This window comes from Hypanus sabinus, chromosome 23 (assembly GCF_030144855.1).
Source record: "Hypanus sabinus isolate sHypSab1 chromosome 23, sHypSab1.hap1, whole genome shotgun sequence".
NCBI classification, from domain to species: domain Eukaryota; kingdom Metazoa; phylum Chordata; class Chondrichthyes; order Myliobatiformes; family Dasyatidae; genus Hypanus; species Hypanus sabinus.
In genome coordinates, this window is record NC_082728.1 from 26,448,991 (window position 1) to 26,466,398 (window position 17,408).

At 38.1% G+C, this 17,408-nt stretch overlaps 1 protein-coding gene across 1 annotated transcript in view; it reads left to right on the forward strand.

Annotated features, from left to right (window-relative positions):
* abca5 (ATP-binding cassette, sub-family A (ABC1), member 5) overlaps nt 1-17,408 on the forward strand; it is a 111,018-nt gene that overhangs the window by 72,923 nt on the left and 20,687 nt on the right. Inside the window, exons 16-24 of the mRNA XM_059948569.1 lie at nt 88-227; nt 433-552; nt 736-946; nt 4,191-4,360; nt 5,104-5,231; nt 6,796-6,936; nt 8,858-8,971; nt 11,083-11,253; nt 12,387-12,500. Of these exons, the coding sequence (XP_059804552.1) occupies nt 88-227; nt 433-552; nt 736-946; nt 4,191-4,360; nt 5,104-5,231; nt 6,796-6,936; nt 8,858-8,971; nt 11,083-11,253; nt 12,387-12,500 (1,309 nt within the window). The remainder of the gene's footprint in view (nt 1-87; nt 228-432; nt 553-735; nt 947-4,190; nt 4,361-5,103; nt 5,232-6,795; nt 6,937-8,857; nt 8,972-11,082; nt 11,254-12,386; nt 12,501-17,408) is intronic.

The window sequence follows — 17,408 nt, forward strand, 5'->3', positions numbered from 1 at the left end:
CCATCAATCATCATGCAAGGAGATCTTGCCAATGCATCTACATCTAGATACAAGATCAAATTACCTAATGTTTTTTATTTTGAACAGAATGTCTGTGAATGAATGCTGCTATTCTGATAAAGTGACATCATTGATTAAATATCACATTCCTAATGCTGAGTTTTCACAGCCACATGATCTGGAGTTAGCATATGTTCTGCCTCTTCAGGATGTTAACAAATTTGCAGGTATTGTGGAACCAATTAATTTTCAGTATTTGATCTCTTAATTCTTGCATCTTTAACTAATTGTTTAAATAGTGTTGATGATATTTGTGAGAGGAAAATCTTTTCAACAATAACAGTACTTTTTCTTCCAAACTACTCACCTATGATTTTACACCTCATAATGTTTATGCTAGGACTGCTCATTGTTAATACTATTCTTTTTCAGGGCTGTTTGAAGATTTGGATAGCCGTACCAATCTGGGAATTGAAAGCTATGGGGTTTCCATGACGTCTCTAGAGGAGGTTTTCCTAAAATTGGAATCAGAATCTGAAATGGATCAAACAGGCAAGTAAAAACTTGCAGTAACATAAAGGAATTCTGTCCAATCATAGTTTAATCTGTAGAAAATGTTTTGGTTCACTTTACCTGCACACATTTTATTTCAGCTGATGAGAATTGACCAGTGATGTAACAGATTCTTTTTGTGTGTTCTATATTTGTATTTTGTTGTTTGTTTTTTTTTTTCAGATTACAATGTTTTTACCAGGGATCCAGCACCAGATGTGATAGCAAATGAAGAAGATGTTTGCATTGATTGCATTGATCATCAGCTCCTGACTTTTCCAGAAACTCATTCAGCAGTGCTGGTTGGCTCTGCTCTGTGGGATCAGCAGTTCCGTACAATAATTTGGTTACGTTTTAAGAATTTCACTCGCGAACGTAGTACACTTCTTAGCATGTAAGTATCTTCTTCATGGCTAATGATGTAATTGGGCCTTGATATTAGGAATGTTGGCTTAGGAGAGGAAGTGTTGCTGATTTGTTTATCCTATCAGTGAACTTGGAAATTTACAGAGAAAGTATTGCTGGTGTTCTTTTCAGATGCCTGTAATAGGTAGCTCTTGTCAAATAGGAGGGCAAAGATCACTAATACAAAGTATGCCATAAGTTTTCAGCCACGCCTGAGATCTTGATCTTGTATGGTAGGATAATGAAGGCAAAGAAAGACTGAGATTGTAAGTGAACTCCTAGTATGTCTGTACACCTGCTTGTTGAAGCAAATATCTAATCAATCATGTGGCGGCAAATCAATGCATAAAATCATACTGACATAGTCAAGAGGCTCAGTTGTTTAGACACCAGAGTGGGAGAGATATGATCTAAGTGACTTTGATTGTAGAATAATTATTAGTGCCAGGTGGGATGGCTTGAATATCTCAGAAACTACTGATCTCTTGGGTTTTCTTGCAGACCAGTCTCTAGATTTTACAGTGAATGATGTGAAAAGCAAAAAAAAAATCCAGTTCTTTGGATGAACACGCCTTGTTAATGAGCTGACAGGAAGACAACAGTAAGCCCAAGTAACCAAGTGTTATAATAGTGGTTTGCAGAAGAGCATCTCTGAATGCGCAACTTATCGAACCTTGAAGAGGATGGGCCACAGCAGCAGAACACAAACATACACTCAGTGGCCACTTTATTAGGTCCAGGAGGTACCTTATAAAGTTGTCACTGAGTGTTTATGTCAACCATATTGCATTTACATTTTCAACTTGTGAAGATGTATGATGTGATCATTGTTATTTGCATGATGTTGACATTGGAAATGGCAAAGAAGAGCAACTGTGTGAGACTTGCTCATCACAGATGAATGGTTTCAACCCAAAACTTTGACTGTCCATTTTCACAGATGCAGCCTGACCCACTGAGTTCCTCCAGTATCTTTTTTTGCTCCAGATTTCAACACCTGCAGTGTCTTATGTCTCAGAGGCATGCTCTTTGATGCATGTCAACTTAGAAGAACTAAATTGGTTATTGCCAGTTGAGAGAGAATTCAGTAACATAATCAGGTCTGTTGAATGAAATGTGGTGAGTTGTATGTATTGGAAAAGGGAAGTAAGGTAATCAGATGAACTGAAGAAAAAAAATTAGTCATCTGTTATTTCACAAGCAACCAGAGATCTTTCAATATTTTTCATTAGACTACTTGCTTAGAGATTGAGCTGAAATATGCAATAAAATAAGTGCTTTGTAGTTTCAGAGAGCTTGAGAGTTGAGAAATGAAAAAATATAATCGAGCAAAGTTGCTGTTGATGAGAAAATATGGGTGCAGATGGTAATTTTTAAAATGTGAAGAATTGCTTGATTGAATATGGATAGTTAAAACATTGAAATCATAAACAAGGAACTGAGAGACACACCCTGTAAACAGTTGTTTTCAACTAACCTGAAGTTTGAAAGTAACTAGATGCTTGAATATTTTTTTCAGATAAGCTACAATTAAATTCAGTTATTGATTTGATGTAGCATTCAGTAGAAAAATGAGAACATAATTGAAGGGGTAGATAAAGTAATTAGAATGAATAAAAAAGGAAAATAAACTTGTTTCAGTGAATTTGTATGCATTTCTTAATAAAATTGCATGGACACAAAAATTTGAACATCCTTACAACAGTCCCACGTATTCTTCTGCATGTAGTCCAGTTGTTTACTCTTCACATTATTTGTTCAGACATTTTTATTTGGTCTGTGTACAAATATTTCTTCAAGTCAAGCACTTCAAGTACTGTCCTTCAAATCTGCTGTCACTCTACTCCTGAAAACACAGTAAATCACCAATAATCCGACACCTTTGGGCCATCGGTTGTATCAGGCTAGCAGATATCCTAGCCTGTTGGATGCTACTCTTACTAATACCCAGACATTTATTTCACTTTTTTTTAAGAAAAAGATAACTGGTTCCATACTTGGATAATAAATTATCCAGTGAACCTGGTCACTTTAAAGGGATGGGAATTGGACAAACACCTAAAACATTAGCACTAGCCGCAAACCCATGTTCCTGATGCTTGACAACAGCCCTGCCTCCAGCAGGACATCAGGCCGGAGCCATTCAGCACTGTGCTCTTACTTCATTCCACTGATTTCCAGACTCTGGATGAGCTGGTTGCCAAATGATTAAGATTTCCAAGTAATTAGAACCTGGCTGATTGGAATTTTACCTTATCATCTTTTGACTTCTCTGTCCTTCTAACTACCATTGATCATCTACTTCCCTCTTTCTGTCCAAGTGCTTGAATGAGTTGATGCTTCTTAAATTTTCTTATTGTGTTTTGAGTGTTTTCGATTAGGTTTCTAGACTTGCCTCGATGTAAAAAAGCTTCTTGCAATAGTAAGTTGCATCATTTGGGATTACAGAAAGCTAATATATTTATGCATAACTTTCATAAGCTGTTAGTTTTAATGTGGTGGCCATATGATATTTGCCTAACAGTACACCACAGCTACTGAATTGAATCTACACTCAGCTGTTCCATCTAATTAAATCAAAGTTTGTGCATCTAAGGACTATTGCCTATTCCTCATCATTATATTGCCTCTTACACACTGTCCATAAATAGTGTTAATTTGAACCTGAATATTCACTCCTTTTATTCCCTCCACTGTCAGTGCAAGATGAATGGAGATCAATTTTCCGGTCTGAACTAAACCAGATGCTGTTTTAATTTATGCTTAAATGGAGTTTGTTCAAGTTAATCAATCTTCTTTTATTTGAGTCTTTTAAATTATAAATAAAATCATTTTGAAGAAAAAAGTGAGAACAAGAGTTACTTTGGCATGTTTTATTATTTCCTATCCTTTTTATTATTGATAATGTATGTTCACTGGTATTACATCAGCATCAGTGAACTTGCAAATAACAACTGTTCACTTGCCCAGTTTCAAATCTGTATGATAGTTTTCTTTGTTTCTGGTTATGATGTCCTATCATGCTTTTGCATGTTAGGCAGAGTTAAACTGTTTCTGTTTTGCTTTGTGTCATAAATATTCTATGATTTGAAAAATATGACTGCATTTCTCAAGTTGACTGTGGAAAGGTGATATAGTTTTACAATGGTTTCAAAAGCTTTTAAAGAAACTTCAATTTTAACATTTACTATTTATTGGAAAGAATAGAATAATGTTTTTCAATACTTTTGCAGCATATACATTATTGGCCTTTTGATTTGCATCGTGGTCTTGATGGCTTTAATAAATGGTACACTTAGTAGAAAAGATGTTGCAGTGAAGTTATCCCCGGAGTTAATTCTTCTACAACAAGGTCAAAAACATCTCAAGTATGCCACTAGCCTGCTCCTGAAAAATTCCACAGGTGAGATGTGGATGGGAATGAAATCTATTGCTTAATAACTTCAGTAAGTAAGTAATAAGTTGAACTGATTGCCAGCTATAAAATTCTAAACACTACATTAACTTACCAATGCATTTTATTGTAAGTGCGCCGCTTTTCATTTTGTCAATCTTTATGTAATGTTGGTAGTAATAATCAGATTATTTGCTATCCAACCATTTAGAAATTCTGTTGGTTTGGTTTCTTGGTTGTTAGATGACATTTGCTGTACTTCTTCCAGTTGCTTGGACTCTAGAACCCATGCTTCCCTTAAACTTACTATGTTGACTAGGATAACATTTTTTTTGTAAATGAAAATATATTGGGGTATTAATAATTTGCTAACTTGGCACTAGCAAAGTAGGAGGTTTTACTCTAAGTAGTTTTTCTCACAGCAGAGCCACAATTTTCAAGGAAAATCTAAATTGTCTAGTTTGTTGTTCTAATAACAAACTAGAGCAATAATATAGTAGAAATCATTAGAATTTTAAGCTTTAAATTTAGCTATACATAGCATTAAGGGTCAGTGCAAAAGCTTTGGATATATTGAGAGAAAATTGTAACAAAAGTTCTTCTGAGGTAGCAGGTATCCATTTGCAGTATTCAATGAGCATCCGAATGAAAACTTAAAAGTTTAAAAAATTCCTTCAGGAAGGCACTTGAACATGATTAATTGGAATTTGTCATTAATACACTTCGTATGATTTTTAAATATTTTATTTTAGATAGTAGTGTTGATCAACTTATCCATGGTTTGGAAGCTCAGAATGTGAAAGTGGAGTTGTTCAATGAGAGCGAGTTCACAGACGTTGCTCCACATAATGCAGCAGTAAATGTGACGCTATCAGATGAGGTAATGGACTTGACTATAACCCTGATCATTGGTTCTGGATATATTTGAGCCATGATTTATTTATACTTAATGGAAACCTTGTTGAAATATTGTTGTTTAATGACTCCATTGTTTTGGCAGGCATTTTAACACTGTGGTTCCACAGGTTGAACAATATAAACTAAACCAAGTTTAATTATGCACAATGTTTGTTTCAAATGAAACAGTGCTGAAATAGGTCATGTTAATGAGGGGGAAAAACTCTTCCCTTGCAGTCCAAAAAGGTCATTTAATTCCATGATTTGCTGCCTTGTAAAACTACTTTTGAAATCTGCTGAGATTCAGGCTGATGATTTCAGTTTTTCAAATTCTATAATTAAAGTACTCATTTGCTTTCTCTTACTTGTCAATTGTGCCTTTACAATTTGGTGTGTAGACAGTGTGTTAAGACAGCAGGTTTAATTGGCATATTCTTCCAAGCAAACTTGTATGTAATCATATTTTTATCATTCGTATCTTTGGCTTATGGGGGAGCATTGATGAAAGTGGATGCTGAAACTTCACTTTTTAAATTGAATGATTGGAAATTTTTCATGAAATTTATTCTATTATAAAAAATGACTGTGTAAAATGTTAAAATTTCATGCTGAATAGATGAGAGATACACTTTTGAATAATGACCAAGGAATGTGCTTCATCATTTTTTTGTATTTGTATTTAGACACTGTCTGTGAAAGTCACAAATAGCAAGACTTTTAATTGTGAGGCCCACATAAACATTTCTGATGTAACACCACACATTGAAAACAGTATCAGTATCAACACAGTGCAAGTTCTTGCAGTCATGACAATGTAACATAGCATGACTGTTGATTCATTCCTTACAGGGACACGGTGCTATATTTATAGAACACTGCCAGTAACAAGTGAGAGCTGCAAGTGAGTGAGTGGATGCTGTGGTGATTGTGGGGGGAGGGGCCAGGAAGATCAGAGGAGCTTGACTGGCGAAGAACCATACCTGAAATAGGCAGCTTCTTCTGCAGGCCTTCTAGGTTCACATCAGAGTGCTCAGGGCATGAAATTGTCAGAGTGGTTTCTGAATGCAGAGTACTTTTAGTGTCTGCTCTGTCAGCAGCTTTAAGCTGAAGGAGGGGTAACTGATGCTAACATCTTTTCAGTGTTTTGTGTTGTATGGGAAGTCCTGATTACGGTGTTGGGAGAGTGTCCCAAGTATTGAATTTTGAATGACCTCGCTAATGGATATCAACGTGTTAGATGTGGCAAAGATGTGCAACCTGATACGATCCTGAGGTTTGGAAATTGAAAACCTGTGAATGGAAAATTATTGACTGTGTAAATTTTCCAAGTGTGAAACTAGGTTGGAGGGGGAGAAGGAAGAAATGTGTTGTCGCAAATGCAAATCCATCAAAAAGTGAGATGTTGCACTCAGAAATGTGTGCATAGTTGCTGTGCTCTAGGAGAATTCAACTTTTCATCTGTACAGCATTTCTTTTGGAACTATGCAGAAGAATTTTGAGCTAAATGTTTTTATAACAAAATTTTTGTTTCCTGTGCTTTTGTTCAGAAACGATATTCATTCACAGCAGTATTCAACAGCACCTTGGTTCACTCATTGCCGGTCTTGATTAACTTGATCAGTAATACAGTTCTCATTAGCGTAAATGGATCTAGAAGGATTCAAGCCTGGAGCAAGCCATTCCATTTAGTAAGTTAAATGCAGACTTTGTTCTGTCATTCATTAATGTCATAGTTAATCTAATCTTTGACTTCACTCCCACTTTCCTGTCTATTCAATATAACCCTTGATTCACTGATAATTCAGTTATCTTTCTCAGCCATAAATCTGTTCACTGACTTCATCCTCACACATCTCTAGGGTAGAAAATTGTACAGGTCATGATTCTGAGAGAATACACTGTTTCTTATTTCTTTTGAAATGGCCAACCTTCTTGAAACAATGCCTCCTTGTTCTAGATCATCCCACATTGGCAATATCTTCTCAACATTCTGGCATTCAGGGCTCATTGGTTTATTTAAGTATATGCAAGGAAACAGTCCTGATACATCATTCTGAGATGATTTAAGGCACTCAGTTCTCAATGATAATTTTATCTGAGGCATAGGTGCATGAATATTCTCTAAAAATGTTCTGTTATTCTACACAAACATCTGATAATGTAACGTTTTGGTAGCGTAAACTCTTATTCTTTTAAGTTACCCATAAGTTAGGGTGCTAGTAAACGTTTTTCAAAAGGCCAACATTCATGTCTAGACCAAACAGTGAGAATGTCTCCTGTATAAGTACAGTTGGCCCTCCTTATCCGCAGGTTCCACATGCGCGGATTCAACCAACCGCGGATCTTGAAAACCCGGAAGTTCTCTCTCCAGCGCTTGTTGTTTGAGCATGTACAGACTATTTTTTTCTTGTAATTATTCCCTAAACAATGCAGTATGCCAACTAGTTACATAGCATTTACATTGTATTAGGTATTATAAGTAATCTAGAGATGATTTAAAAGTACAGGCAGTCCCCGGGTTATGAAGGAGTTCCGTTCCTGAGTCAGTCTTTAAAACAGATTTGAAGTTGGAACAGGTACATCCAGTATTATTTAGTGTCAGTTAATCAAATGCTTGTCTTAGTATATAATATATATTTTACCTTTCTATGCATATAAAACTCTTAAGAAACGTATGCATTTCAATAATCAAACCACTGCGTTGCTCAGTAATAATTGTAGCTTTCATCGGGGCAGGGCCTTTCACATTATCCATTAAAATTGTTCCGGTTGTTGACGGACTGTAGCCTAACGCTTTTCCAATAACCAATGGCGTTTCACCTCTTTCCGATCGCTTTATTATTTCCACTTTATCTTCAATCGTGATTGTGATTATTTTCGTGAACAGAAATACTGCGGATTCAGAGCTGCGCCGGGTCCTAAAGACCACCACACTAAGACAGGTTAAATAAGGTTGGCATTTTTAGAAGTGACACAGTGGGAAGAGGTATAGTCTAGGTGGTTGTGAGAATCAGTGGGTTTATAGAAGATATCAGTAGGTAGACTGTCTCCAGAGATGGAGACAGAGATCAAGGAAAGGGAGGGAGGTGATGGGAATAGACCAAGTAAATTTGAGGGCATGGTGGAAACTGGAGGCAAAGTTGATGAAGTCATCAAGCTCAGTACAGGTGCAGGAAGCAGCACTAATGCAATCATCAGTGTTGTGTAGGAAGAGTTGGGGAGCAATACCTATGTAGGCTTGGACTGTTCCACATAGCTGACAAAAAGCCAGGTGTAGTTGAGACACGTGAGTGTCTTTGGTTTGAAATATTTAAGTATCTGCTTTTCAAGTCCATTTAAGCCAGTTCTGTGTATTTAATAATTGCTTTTAAGTTTAAGGCACTTTTTTCAGACCTAACCTTCTGATGTGATGTGATGTAAAGGTAAAGAAAATGATTTTACTTTGATTTGCATTAAATGTCTGTACAGTTATCCTAAGCTGTTTATCAAATGATTGTTATAGACAAATTATTGATTATACCTTATGATATTTTGGATCACTGGTAAACATACTGTATAAATTCACTTTGAACTAAGTGCAGATATTTTATTTTTGTCTGATACTTTTAGACAATTACTGATACAGACTTCAAGGAAAAGGTTTATATGGCTTTGACAGTTTTGGGATTTCTGTCAGCGGCTTTACCAGGTTGCTACACCATGGATAATTCAAGAGATCGCGAGGTAATGAGCTGACTCCATCAGTAACAAATGTATTAGTTTGGATTAATGAACGATGGGATGAAGTTTACCATCTCTGGGGAAAATACTGTTAAATGTTGTTTAAAGGACAAATTGAAGGAAATTTAGAAATTGTTGCTAAGCTATAAGTTTTGTATATACATTGATCTTGTACCAGAGATACCATTCCATCCAGTATCAAGTATTTGAATATTACATTATTGAGTTAATACATTGTTGACCCAGGAATCACCATTTTAGAATAAGAGCCAAGATTCATGATAGAGATTAGAAGAAATTTCTTCACCCAGGGGGTAGAGAATTTATGGAATTCTGAAGTGAAGCAAGCACTTACGTCCTGAGTACTTACAGCACCAATCTTCTGGATATAAAGGAAATCAGAAAAAGTGGCATTGTTCAGGAAAGGGATCCCATCATGGAAAAAAAATCAAGCATGATCTTATGCAATAGTGAAGCAGGCTTGAGGTGTTAAATGTGGTCCTGATTCCACCTCTCTTATGTTCTGCGCAGTGATGAAGTGATTAGTGGTACTATTTTGTAGCTGAAACTGGAAGGATTTCCCCTGGCTTTTCCAGTGTTTTGCTGTATCCAAAGATGTGCTGGTTGGTAGGTTTGTTGATATTTTCAGATTAATCCTAACGTAGGTGGCTGGTCGGAGTATTGGGTGCAGGGGTCGGGAGTTGTAGAGTGGTGATGTCTGAAAGATCAAGTTACTGAGAGACAAATGAGGGAATCAGATTACTAGGGCATAGATGATGGGATAAATAACCTCCCATGGCAAAGGAAATTTGGAGATGATGGCTGCAGGAAATAATATCATTTACAGACAAGATGCAGATACTGGAATCTGGAGCAGCAAGCAGTCTGTTGGAGGAATGCTGGGATTGAGCAGCAGCTGTAATGTGCGGTGGTGTGGGGATGGAGGAATGAATTGTCGACATCTTTGGTCAAAGTCCTGCACCACACCCTGATGTAGTGTTTCAACCTGGAAGATCAACAATTCATTCCTCTCCTACAGATGCTGCTTGACCTACTGAGTTCTTCCACAGTAGTGATATAATTTGATCTGAAACATTAATGTAGATGACAGACTGTATTAGGTATTTTAGACAGTATTAGAATTTTTAATGTTTTTGATACATTCACAAGCCTTTCATGTTGGTACTTTTGTTCTTAATACTGTATAGCAATTGTACCCAAGCTAGAGGAGTTTCATCTGAGAGAATCAATAAAGTGTAATTTGATAATGCAAGTGTCAATATTCTGATCTTTAAAATTATCTTGCTCCATTATTATCCAGATAATTGTACTTGCTCTGCTGATTTTATAATAAGCATATTTAGTCGATGTATGTTTGCATTGGAATTTTGATGCAAGCACTGAAGATCCTGATGTTGAATGGCAAGCATCAGTTATTTTATATTGTTTACCATTTTTTGTTGGGAATTTTAATATTTCAATTGATGGGAATATTAGCAGATCAAATTAAATAAATAATTTGAGTCCAAATGAAAGAATATGAGAATATTGGAGAAGTAAAACATTTGTGTAGGACCGAACTAATTACAATAACTTTGGGGGCATTGAGTTCACCTGAATATTATCAGTGATTTTATTAAATTGGAGTGATTATGTTGTGGTTTTTCGTGCCCCACAAACGACCAGGAGATGCAGAAGATTCTTCAAGAAGTATTAAACTTTAATTTGCAAATCAAAGCTGAGACAGTCATTGAGCTAGTCGCTGATTGCCCACCGATCCTTGTGCATAGCATTTTTTATAGCAATCTCCTGGTTTAGTTGCATTAGCGTATCCAATCGGTCTATAGTTGCGTATCATTTTTACCCATTGACTTAATCATGTTCTAATCTACATCTCTTAGCTAGCCTCTCATTAACACCCCATTATCTTCTTCTACATTCTTAAGATTTCATTCTCCTACTAAATTGGATACATGCTTAGCAAATAGCAAGCTCAAAGCTGACTGCATAGTTTTGGTCACACAGCAAACAATGCAACTTTTATACTCCAATAATTACTGTCACTTTGAGTTTAAGACTTGGTTGGAGTAACTCAAACCTGTATTTGTTTATAGATTAAATCTCGCTCTCTACTCCGGATATCTGGTCTTTTCCCATCTGCATACTGGTATGGCTATGCCTTGGTGGATATTCCTACCTACTTCATCATACTTGTATTCATGCTTGGCTTTGTGATTGCATTTAATTCCACATTTCTGCTTCATTTGGGTGCTATAATTTCCATGGTAAGTAAAATATGAATTAATATTGTAATTTTTATAGAATGATCAAACATTCACTGAAATATACACTTAAAATGAATTTAAATATGGACTCTAGTCCTTTTAAAAATAAGAAAATTTATATGGATTGGATCGGACTCCAGTAGATAACAAGCTGAGAATTTGCAGTATACTAAATCCTTGAATTCTACAATGTTTTGTACTGACATGAAAACTGATTCTTAAGAAAATGAATTAGTGCTAATGTTAACACAGCAGTGGATTGTATATATGAAGATTAATAACAGCATTATGTAAGATAACTGCTTTGAAATATAGATTATGACTGTAGAATAACGTATTGAAATAAAACAATATTAGACCATTTTTTGTCATCATCCAATAATCTAAAATAACAAAAGAAAAATATGCCAAATTCTAAAACCTGATTTGATTTTTGAATATCCATAGGGAAAGAAAGCTTGATGTCCTCACTCAGTTTCATGCCCAAGTACAATCCAAAATAGTGCTGATTTTAACATGGGGTCTGGGGCAGTGGCAGGGAGAAGGTCAAGGTGGGATGTGGGCTCATGAGGGAGTTTTTGTAAAGGAGAGGAATTATTTGGTGGTTCAAGATAAAACATTAAGGGACATTTTAAATCTTAACATCTTGCTTACTCTCCTGAAGACAATCCACTTGGAATCAAAATTTATGATGTAGCAAGCAGTGGTGGGTATCAAAAGCAGATGCATTGATATTGTCAGGCAAGGTAAAGATCCAAAGGACAAGGAAGATTAGAGCCCATAATCAGTTCAGTGGATACTGAGAAAGCCCTGTGATGCGCCTATGGATCTAAGGGGATTAATTCTACTCGAGCTGGTGCACAAGGAGCCTGTTTTACAGGAATAAGTTAAAGCTACTGGGTCTCTAACATGGTTAAAAAGGAAGCTGAGAGGCTCTTTGGGTTATGACCTTCCCATTCAATTTATGCTGATGTATCTCCAAAGCCTGCATTCTTCCACTAACTGTTGACTCTGACACTCTTCTACAGTTTAATAATAAGACACTTGAATGTAAGTTCATGCATTAATTAACAAAGCCCTGTATGGCACAATAAACAGTTATATTTGCTTTCTTAATTTCTCTTGTTTTACAGATGCTGTGTCTGATTGGCTGGGCTGCAGCGATGACGCTCTTCTGCTATGCTTATTCCTTCAGATTTGAACGAATACAGTCTTCTCGAGATTTTTTTATGATCTCTTCAGTTATGGTAAGTTAAGTATAGAAATAAATTAACAACCGTGACCTAGATCTTATGAATGCTGGTGAAACCACCTGGAGGAAAGCTCCACATAAAAGTTAATGATTTCAAGGTTGCTGTCACATAAGAAAGTCTGTAGTGTCCAGCAATGCTTGTGTCATTAAACTTGTGTTACGAACCCCGTAACTGGGTGTCTTACCAGCAAAGATAGAAGTGTCCGTTGGAGTCTGGTGATACTATTTTCAACAGTATTTATTAGTAAACACATACAAAAATAATATCAGTGCAAATATACAGATAGTATACGTCAGCAAAACTAAACCTAAAAGTGCAGGTATAATGCACTTGTTGTCTAGGGGATAATGAATTGTCAGATGGAAATATAAAATTCAGTTCAGTTCAGTTCATGCAGGCTGCGGTAGTTGTTGGTCGCTGTGTTGCAATTGTTGGAGAGAGAGAGAGAAAAAACGTGTGAACAGTAACAGTTATTATCTTGCCAACCTTCCTTTACGATTTTGATCCGTCGATGCGTTGTTGTTGTGGCCATTCACGTATGACCCCTCCGTCCTTTAGACCATTCTTCCGTGGGGGACTCGTCACCCAGGCAAGGGTGGACACACACACAAGCCCCCACCGGTCTCACTATAAACACTGTGAGTTAAAATTTACCGACCCTTCGTTCGGTCTCTGATGTCCCACACTGTCTCGTGGGTTTCTGCTGCTCACTATAGTTTCTCCTGGTGCATCTGAGGGGTGTTACCCCAGACCTCACTTTTATCCCCACTCACGGGGTCTCAGGTGTCAATCAGGTTGGGATGATGTAACCCATCAAACCAGCCCACTCTGGTTGCCCCTGAGGGGTTTCAATGAATAGAACAGTACCAAGTAAACAATCCTTCTCCAAAAGACAATAGCAGTAAATTAATGGTTCCATTCCTCTTTTGTTAGTAGGAGACATTCCACCTTAGCTGTGCCTGTCTCTCATTAACTTTCATGAGCTGTTATCAATAACAACTGCCCTGACAGATTTCCTTTTGTCTGTCTTACTTCCTTGTTAGCAGCATCGAAATAGTAACAATTTGTGATTCTCCAAAAAGGGGAGGGGGCATGGGTGACTCTGCACCCTTCTGCCCACCAGAGTTGTTCATCCTTCGTAACACTAGTTATATAAAATTCACAGTACCACCAAACAAGAAGCAGTATGTTTTGTTAATATTTTAAATATTTATAATTTAAAAGTGGAAAAAGTGAGTTTAACCATGCCATAAAACTTCATTTTTTGTAGCAAACTAGACAATGGGGTGACCCATTGGGGTACCCTTTGAGAGAATGGTAGTGCAGTCTGATGTGACCAGAATGAACATTAAATTTTCCTGAATGCTATTGGTATCACTTTGCTTTGGAAATTGAAGAAGAAAACCTCAGTTTATTAAAGAAGAACGACGCATAGCAAAGCAAATACAGCTCCTTCCTCTTCGTTTAACGAAGAACACTTTTGATGGCATCATTTCTGGTTTATCTCCCACCCTTGTGCCTCTCATTGTCATTCTGGAGACGTGCAGTCCTTTCGTCCTCCGTCTCTTCATCTCTTCTACTGTTGGTTCTTTGTCTCTGATTCTGGAGACATGCATTTTTCAGCTCCTTTGTCTCTTCCTCTCTCCTCCTTCAGTGACTGTTTTTGTCATTCTGGAGATGCGCCACCCTTTCATCCCCCGTCTCTTAATCTCTTCTGCCATTTGTTGTTTGTCTCTGATTCTGAAGACATGCATTTCTCAGCTCCTTTGTCTCTTCCTCTCTCCTCCTTCTGTGCCAATTGTCATTCTGGAGATGTGCATGCCTCTCCTCCTCTGTCTCTTCTTCTCTCATCTTTTTTGTCCTGACTCTTTGATCCTGGAGTCAAGCAGCCTGGCTTCATCTGATTCTTGTTCTCTCCCTCTCCTTGCCGCTTCCCGATGACGTGTGGCTTCATCTCTTGACCATAATGTCCCCCTTCTCTTTCCACGCGGCATAATTAAGCTGACTATATTTTTTTTCACCCTACTGCTGGATAGAAGATATGAAGCAGTAACACCAAAGCCTCCAGGATGCTGATTATTCTTGATGATGTGGTTGGCGCTCTCCTAAATGGACATGATATAGTCACCGCTGCAGAAAAGGTTTGATGGGTGTCTCGAAGTACATCATTAAAATAAGATTTAATGATTTCTTATCGATGGGTGGCAGTTAGACTTGTCCCAATCCTGCACATGCTGATGGTGATTAGCAGAATGTGACTGCTTGAAATAGAGCTGCCCTGCCCTTTTGCTCTGGTTGGTGTCACTGTGTGAGCATCATGAGTCGTTTCTGAGGCTGGCCGTGCACATGCGTCATGGTGTCGCGTTGTGGTTTCCATCATGGCTCGCGGGTGAAAGCAGGGCTGTTGATTTTGGCGAGTGAGCAATTTTATACGAATCTATAACCCTGAACCTTGCCTGCATTCTGTAAGTTAGCTCATTTTAAGTCAATTTAGCCAAAAGTAGTGCTGCTGTAATGCACCGTTTGCGCTAATTGGAGGTCACAAACAGAGCATGAGAGTTTTAGTAGTATATAGATGTGTTGTAACAAGTGGTAAACCAGTAGCCTGATGGAAATAGTTATACTTCACTGTCCCCCACCTGGCTCCATCTACCGAGATTTTCTTTCGTTTCTTATATTTCCACCTATCACCCACCAGCTTCTGCCTCAACGCAATCCCCTCTCTCCTATATGGCTCAGTCTCCTCACTGTCCTTCTCTTCCTTTGGTTCCACTGATCCACTTCTAGAATCTGCCTCACCCCTCCCTCGTGCTTATTTTTACTAGATATATTCTCTCTACCTTTTCAGTTCTGATGAAATCTCAACCTGAAATGTCAGCCATCCTTTTGCATCAACAGATGCTGCTTAACCTATTAGGTTAATCCAGTAGTTTATCTTTTCCAGGTTCCAGCATCTGCAGTTATGCTTGCTGGCTTAGAATATTTGGGAGTAGTTTGGATTTGACTAGGGTGCAGCATTTTAGCATAGCATCCAGTCACTGAAAAGTGTGGAACTCAGAGGTGAAGACAGATGCTTTTTCTGAAGATATGCTCCATAGCTGCAAAGTTGGTCAGTTAAGAGGGACAAGAGAATGTGACTTCAAAGATGGTGTCCTGAATGTGGTTTCAAAGTAGCCACAATCCTTCCATCTGCATCACAGACTCTAGATGAAAAACCCATCACTCAGAGAACAGTGATCTCTGGAAATCTGTATTCTCTAGGTTGAGTTATTCATTATTTCCAAAATAGAATAATGTATTTTTGGATATGAAAATAATTAAACAAAATGAGTGAGTTCAGAAAAGATTCACATCTCTCAAGAAATCTCTCAGCTCTGCCTTGAATAACTGATCCCTTATTTTGAGAGTAAACCTTGAACTTAGAGATCTCATTCAGGGCGATGCAAACCACTTTTTATAAAAATAGTAGATTTTGAAGAGTATCTTCATTCTTCTAAATGTAAGAAATTATAGACCTAGTTAGTTTTATCTGTCTTCATACTGTATACCCACCATTCCAGGAATCAAGTCTAATGACTTTTTTTCCATTTCTTCATCAGAACCTGGAAGTTTGCTACGTAGTAATAGGAACAGTACATAATTTAACTACTCACTTAGACCATATAATAAAGCAAACATTTTCAGGATTGTTTAGAGCAGGAGTAATAATTTAACACCTCTAACTCTTGAATTTGGCTTATTTTCTTGATTCTGGTGGACAAGTGAGCAAAATACAGTCTGCAGCAGAAGATTAAATCATTGTGAACAACTTTTTTGAGCTTTATGTGCAGTACTGTGCAAAAGTCTTAGGCACATATATATAGCTAGGGTGCCTAAAACTTTTGCTTAGTACTGTAGTAATTTTATGTGTTGCACTATACTGCTGTCCCCCCCAAAAAAAAACACTTTTCATGTCTTAAGAGAGTGATGTTAAACCTGATTCTGATATGCGTCTGTACTGTGGACTGAGAGTGGGAAGGGGACAAGGAGAACAGAATTATGGTTGGATGAGGGGATGGGAGAGAGAAGGGAGCAGGAAGCACCAAAGAAATATTTTGTAATGATCAATAAACCTATTGTTTGGAATCAAGTGACCTTGCCTGGTGACCCAAGAGTAGATGTGTCTACACCCACACCACCCCATGCTTCTGCTACTCCTTCACCACCAGCTGTCCCTCATCCTTCCTGTGGGACTCCACCCTCATTATTCCCAACATTCTTTGCTCCCACTAGATTTACAAAATCCCTTTCTGCTTCACATTGACAAATACAGTACTACAGTGGTCCCCAACCCCAACATGGCAAAGCATGTGCCACGAGGAAACGATATGATTTGGCGATATGAAACGATATGAGTCACCTGCACCGTTCCTCATTCCCTGTCACACCCACTGTTGAACTTGAATGCACGCGAGGTCATCAGTCGCCTAAATGCAGTGATACCCTCGTGCCAGGGATCACTGGTTGGTCTCGGATAACCAGCTGCCTCGCACAGCCGGTGAGAAGTGCTGCTGCTACTGGCCTTGAGCGCGGACAGATGGGCACCACCTCTGAACCTGTTTAGCACACCAAATGTTCATGGGGAACCTGGTGCTAAAATATTCGCAGATGACCTAATTCGGGCTCAGGGTTTCCTAGGTAGCAGAGCAGCTACCTTGCTGCGATCTACTGAAAGCCATCTCTCGAGCCAAACTTTTGTTGGCCGATAGATCCTACCTACCTACAAGGAGGGTGGGCATGCACCCTGCCGCACTCCTCATCGCTCTCTGGACTGCGACCGCCGCAGCCCCGGCACGGGGACCTCCGGCCCTTACCTTGTCCTCTCACCCCACCCACGACCAGCCGCACCTGGCCAAGGCGTCT